Raw genomic sequence first — 6,378 nt, forward strand, 5'->3', positions numbered from 1 at the left:
TGCTGGAATTACAGGCATATGCCACCTTGCCTGGCTCTAGCGATGTATTTTAGATTTGCAAGGGAAGCAGATCACCTTGCGGGGCAGCCTGGTGACCCCGGCAGTGGTCACCTGTGGGCAGTGCGTTCGGGGTGCGCTGTCCCAGCCATCAGAGCCACCGGCAGCCCAAGCGTCCGAGCTGTCTGGGCTCTGCCCTTGGCTTTGCTGCTCCTGCACCCACTGGAACCCGCCGCTTGGCCAGCCGGGGCCTACGTCACACCTGTGTCTCCCACCGCCTCTCCTGGCATGGTCCCTGGCCTCTTCCAAAGCAAAACTCTGGGTCTCCAGTTAAGCAGACGCCTCTCCCCTCACAGGCCTCCTCTTCAGAAGACATGGGCAGGTGGATCGGGATCCTGCTGGCGGAGACGGGGTCGTCCACTGACCCGGGCGCCCTGCACTATGACTACATAGACGTGGAGATGTCGGCCAACGTCATCCAGACGGCCAAGCAGACCTTCTGGTAAGCTGGGCACCCAGGCTCACCCCAGGATGCTTCCCTCAGCTTTGGTATAAGTGTGGGCAAAACAAACCGACCCCAAAGACCTGCTTGGTATTACTCTAATCCTCATTTTACCCAAGTACTTTTTATCGTTTCAGCTCTCTGGGTTTCAGTTAGAGCAGGGATTGGCAGACTTGCATAAGGACCAGGGGCAAATAATGTTGGCTCTGCGGGCTGGGTGTCCCCTCTGCTAGCCACTCAGTGTGCCTTCAGTGGGGACAGCGTTCACGCGAACGGCGTGACAATACAACTTCGCAAACAGGCGGTGGCCGGATTGGGCCTGGGAGCTGCGGTTTGCCCATTGTCCCGTCCTACGTGGCAGAAATGACTGCGTATTGCTACAGGGAGGACTGAGGTCCTGAAGCCATCGGTGCAGTACTATATTTTAAAACTGTGGTTTTAACACAATACTATTCTGTGCAAAAGCATTCTTTTGAACCCTAAATATTCCCTTCCTGTCATGATGGCAGAGTTATTACCTGCTGAGTTCTCCGTGCGCTGGGGGCATTCAAGTCCCTTTCCAGCAGGTCTCAAGGTCCTGACACTCGTGTGCCTGACGCAGAGGCAACGTGGCCAGTGGGCTGGCGCCTCGGTGGGAGCGTGGCTTCCAGGCGTACTCACAAGTACTGTTTTTAATGAGTAGGTTTTCAGGTTTGCTTCCAAATGCAGCAGCAGTGGGCAGGAAGCCTTGATTGGGCGCTGGTGGCACAGCCACACGCCAAAGACGGGGTGCATTCTGGTGAGCACAGCGTGTGTCGGCAGCGTGGCTGGGCCTCCCCAGGCCTCATGGATGGGTCGGTCCCTGGGCACCGGCCCTGGGTGCCCTCGGGATGCATGGGATGCGGCACAGGGTCCCCAGGAAACTGCTTTACGCAAGTAGGAGGGGCACACTTGGAAACAACCCTCGGGAGCACAGAGCGTGCACCAGGATGCTCAAGCGTTGTCCGCAGCAAGAGCTCTGGGCTGGAGGTGCAGCCCAGGGTGCAGTGCTTCCCATCAAGTGTGAGGCCCTGGGCCCAGTCCTGGGACCACCAGAGAAGAGGCGTGGCATCCAGCACAGCTGCGTTTGCTGCGCCCAGGTTCCGCTGCACCTGCGCAGACACTGCACGGCCCGAGCCACACCCAGCCCTGTGCATTGTCCTCTCACCGGACCAGCCGTCACACAGGTCTCTTCGCACCACGTCACCACAGCCACGGGAGTGGCACAGCGCTTGGTGACATTGTGGGCCCACCAGGCCATGGAGATCTGCAGCCCTGCCGAGACTCGTGGGGCCATTGTGTGTGCGTCCTGTCTGTGTCCTTATTCAGTGAGTGCTTCCATTGAGAAGCTGCAAGGGCGCCGACCTCCAAGGCTGAGCCATACATAAAGCCCACGTAAAGCGGCTTTTTATGAAGTGCAGCATCCATAAATCCTTCCCGTCATGATGTGTGCACAATTGGATCCCACGGAGGTGTGTGCGGGTGTTAACGTCCTCCTCCAGGTCCACCAGCAACTTCAGCTCCAGCCAAAGAACTGAAGAGGAACAGAATACAAACACTTCCCCCAGAACACAGCTTGGCTTTTACTTTACGAATTAGTAGGATATTGACCTAAACCAAATGTGAGAAGTCAGTTTTTAGAGAAAGAAATGCAGATTGCAGTACCAGAAAACTGAATCATGAAAAGGTCTGTGCACTGAGTTACAGCTGCAGGAAACTTGTTCGCCTCCTTAAACTCTTTGTTGGAGACAGCAGCCAGCAGTACAGTTTATTTGCACTCTCTAGTTTTCTAGACACACATTCCTGTAAAACGTAACAGAAGAAATTTAGCACAGAAACGTTCAGCATACATGCCGTGGCAGTGTGCAAAATATTCTAAGATTGACACTGTTTTTTTGCTTTTTTTGTAGAGTGGCAGCCAGTTAATGAATCTTTTCGTGGTTGTGAAGAGGATTATCTGAGGGATATTGAGTGTTGTCCGAGGAAGGAAAGACAGTAATACACTTTGGAAAGCAATAATGCAGATTCTCCGGGAAATGTAGTATGTGCAGGGCTGCTAGGGATGGTACGGTCGGAGCTTATTTCCCTGTGAGGTTATTTTTTCGTGACTTACGTGGACTGTGGACTGGAAGGGAGATACCGGGATGTTTTCCCGGGACCCTTTCTCTGTGGTGCCCGTGGCAGGCCACTGGAAGCTCAGTGGCGCCATCTGGCAGTGCGGAAGGGACAGTGGCAGGGTGTCCTCCGGTCGCTCTCTCGTGACCCTGGGTTCTCTGTTCACCTTGCTCTGTGGAGAGCAGCAGGGTGAAGACCACAGGCCCTGTGCTGCTTGGCACCCCGAACCTTCCTGGCCGTAGAGGGGCTCTGCTGTCCCTGTTGGGGCGCACTGGCCACACTCTGCATGTGTCCTGTTCGTTGAGAGCCCGTGAGCCCCTCTGAGGGTACCTCTGGTCCTGTCCTGGCTTTGGACTCGGGTGCCTCCGTGAGGTCCAGGACTGTTGCTGGTGTGAGGAGGGAAAGACGTGCACACATGCGTGTGTCCGAGTGTGCGGTGCTCTCGGCCGGCCCTATGTCCCTGTGCATGGCTTCGTCCCTCTCCGCGCGTGACGCAGCTGTCCCGGCCTCGCCTCAGGGAGACACCTCAGTCAGAAAGCCAGGAGCACACACTTGAAAGTCCCAGGCTTCCTCACCGCGAGCTCTTTGCTGTCTTTCACCTGCGCTCTTTTCCTCCGCACATCTTCCTTCCCTGCATTCGCTGGTCTGTGCTGTAAGTGTGGAATGCACAGGTCACTTCCCGCCGGCGGAGGACGACTCCAGAATGAATGCCCAGGTGTGCGAGGGACGGAGCAGCCTCGGCCAGCAGAGGGCGTGGCGCTCCAGGAGCCAGGGAGCCGCCTTGGCAGGAACCCCCTCTGGGGTCCTCTCCTCTCAGCCCGGTGGAGTTCGCTCTCCTGTTTCCCTTTCTGTTTTTCACTCTTTTATTCTTCTGGTGGCCTTAGAAATGCAGGAGCCTGAGAAGAGACAAAACAGGGGCGGGATCCTTTAAAAAACCAGGCGATTTTAGGCCCCCACCTGGACCCCACGCGCCGAGTCTCTTGCAGGCTTCTACCTTTCTCCGGGGACGGCATCGCTCTCTGCAGAGCCGGCCCTGGTTCTCGCCCAGCACATTCATGCTGCACCGTGATGGGCGGCCTGAGGGACAGAGCCGGGTACCCGAAGTGGGCGCTGAAGTGGGGAGGCGGACGGTGCACACGCACGTGCACACACACGCTCAACCACGACAGTGGTGCAGCGGGCGGAGCTGCGGCAGCCCCTGCACAGACCTGGCAGCGAGGGCTGCGGAGTCCAAGAAGAGGGTGGCCCTCTCCCTCCCACACACCTGCCTCTTCTCGGAACATGTGGCGTCCCGCCCTCACCTATGTGCCAGGTGTGGGGCCTTCCTGCCCCAGCCTCCTCTGGTGAACTCCGTGCTGACACCAGGACAGTGCAGGCAGGGCTCAGGGTCGCTCGCGATCCAGGCTTCCCCTGTGCAGTGGCACTCATGAGACCGGGCACTGACTGAGCAGGTGGGCACCTGCCCAGCGTGCCCCTCCTGGCAGCTCCAGCGCATGCCCACCCGCCCTGATACCACACTGCCTCCCAGTGCAGCCCATGTGGGCACCTGTCGGACAGCGAAAGAGGTCCTCACTCTGGCAGGAGTCGCTGTGTCTCGGGGGTGGGCCTGGGGGGTGGGCCCGCGCTTCCGCCCCCAGACCCATCTCCCTAGGACACACCAGTGGCCAAAGGAGAGCCGCCGCTGGCCTTGACTCCCCTCTCTCGCCCCCAGCTTCCTGAACCGGCGCGGGGTGTCCACCAGCCCCTACCTGGGGAGCACCACCAATGGCTACTCGCACCCCAGCGGCACAGCGCTGCACTACGACGATGTCCCCTGCGTCAACGGCTCGGTGAGTCTGCGCGGCTCCCGCCTCCCCCCGCCCACTGGGGCTTCGGGGCTGCTGCACGAGGGAACACAGGGACCTGGGCAGCTTGTCCCTACCCGGCCGTGTCATCCGCTAAACCTCTCTGCCCATGGCCAGGAGAGGCGGGGGGCAGTATGTCCTGCACTGGGGCTGGTGCTGTGCAAGGTGAGTGGGCCACAGGCAGCCGCTCCCCAAAAGGAGGGCCCAGCGGTCACTGTCAGGGCCACAGAGCAGGGGCCGTGGTGCTACTCCAGCTGCCCGGTCCCCAGCCACCCACGATGCCCAACACGCCTGGCGGCCCAGGTGTCCTGACTGTGACACCTGCTCTACACTGGGGCTGGTGCTGTGCAAGGTGAGTGGGCCACAGGCAGCCGCTCCCCAAAAGGAGGGCCCAGCGGTCACTGTCAGGGCCACAGAGCAGGGGCCGTGGTGCTACTCCAGCTGCCCGGTCCCCAGCCACCCACGATGCCCAACACGCCTGGCGGCCCAGGTGTCCTGACTGTGACACCTGCTCTGCTGCGAGGAGCAGAGTCTTCTGTGGTCCCCACATTTGCCCGGCAACCTCACAGAGCATCCTCTTCGGCTGCCCTGCCCCACGCCCCATGTGGGCCAACCTCCTTACGGCCCAGCTCTGGTGCATGGTCAGGATTTGCAGGTTGTTTGCCTGACCACAGGAGCTTTTTCTTTTACTTTTTGGGGGGATGGGTGGTGCTGGAAATTGGATGGAGCACTTTTACAGAGTTACCTGGGTTGGGCGAGAACTTGGAGTCCTCCTGCCTCAGCCTCCCAGAGGGCAGGGCTATAGACAAAGTCCTGAGGGCCTTTTGCAGCCATCTTGCTTCCTGAGGTTTCTCCACAGTCTTCCTGTAACCTGCTCTCTCGAATAGTGCACCGTGGACTGGGTGACTTCCTCTTTGGAGGGCTTCATTGCTAGTTCGTGAAGTTAACACTTTTGGCCAGGACCTTGGCATTAGTGGTACTCTGGCTTCAGTGAGTCTTACTCCTTCAGCTTCCCAGATATTTAAACCAAAACAATAACGTACACTTTTAATCAAGAAGCATATTTTTTTCTTTTTCTTGAGACAGGGTCTCACTATGTAGCCCAGGCTGGCCTCAAACACACAGCGATGCTCCTGCCTCAGCCTCCTGAGTGCTGGGTTTACAGGTGTGCGCCACCATGCCTGACACTTCTGTGGGTTTCTGTCACTGTTTCCTAAGTGTTCCGTGAGACTCAGTCCTTGGTATTTTAGGAAATGATAGTCTGGTCAAGACCATTTTAAGAACTCTGGACCAGTGTGTCTGGGCCGTCAGTGTGAAGCCTCACCTCTGCATTTGTCTGTGTTGTTTCTGGATGGCGGACGGTCCCCAGCCCCACTGAAGGAGGCCTGAGGTGACTGCAGTCTAATCTCTATTTTCGTAACAAAAGGCCATAATTACTGTCTGGCCCAAGGGAACTCTGCAAGAAGAATCCGAAAATAGGATGAAAGGAGCAGAATGTATGAATTCATGTTTCCTTTTTTAGTGCAAGGCAATTCATAAAGACCTTAAAACTTGAAAGGGCCTGGATTTTTTTATGCACGGGAGTGATCACATGCCAGGAGTCGCCGCCGTGCCTGCAGTTCTTTATGCTCTTTCTCCAGCGTGTACCCTGAACCACAGCAGCGTCTCCCTTGGGTTTCCCAGCGTCCCTGTTGCGGGCTGAGGTCATTTCCTTCTTTAGTGGACTGTGCCCAGCTTGTTTGTGGCACTTGATTCAGGGCTCACGGAGTGGGGACTGCGGGCGTGTTGACTACGACCAGGAACCAGCACGTTGGCTGGTGTGGAAAGCCCACAAGTGAAGGGGCCCTGGTGAGCCAGGCCCGCTTGGCGTGGGGCATGCGGCGGGCGGTGGCGCCCCGGGGT

General features: G+C 57.9%; 1 protein-coding gene across 4 annotated transcripts in view; it reads left to right on the top strand.

The window, feature by feature from the left end:
* The window catches only part of Afap1 (actin filament associated protein 1), a 90,485-nt gene that overhangs the window by 73,268 nt on the left and 10,839 nt on the right, over positions 1–6,378 (top strand). For all 4 annotated transcript variants that reach the window (XR_783791.2, XM_010641779.2, XM_010641782.2 and 1 more), the window contains exons 11-12: positions 354–499; positions 4,344–4,461. Coding sequence is in view for 3 of the 4 variants with exons in the window: in XM_010641779.2 (XP_010640081.1) it covers positions 354–499; positions 4,344–4,461 (264 nt within the window). In the remaining variant the exon portion in view is untranslated. The remainder of the gene's footprint in view (positions 1–353; positions 500–4,343; positions 4,462–6,378) is intronic.

This window comes from Fukomys damarensis, unplaced genomic scaffold, assembly GCF_012274545.1.
Source record: "Fukomys damarensis isolate Sample0158 unplaced genomic scaffold, DMR_v1.0_HiC HiC_scaffold_35, whole genome shotgun sequence".
NCBI lineage: Eukaryota > Metazoa > Chordata > Mammalia > Rodentia > Bathyergidae > Fukomys > Fukomys damarensis.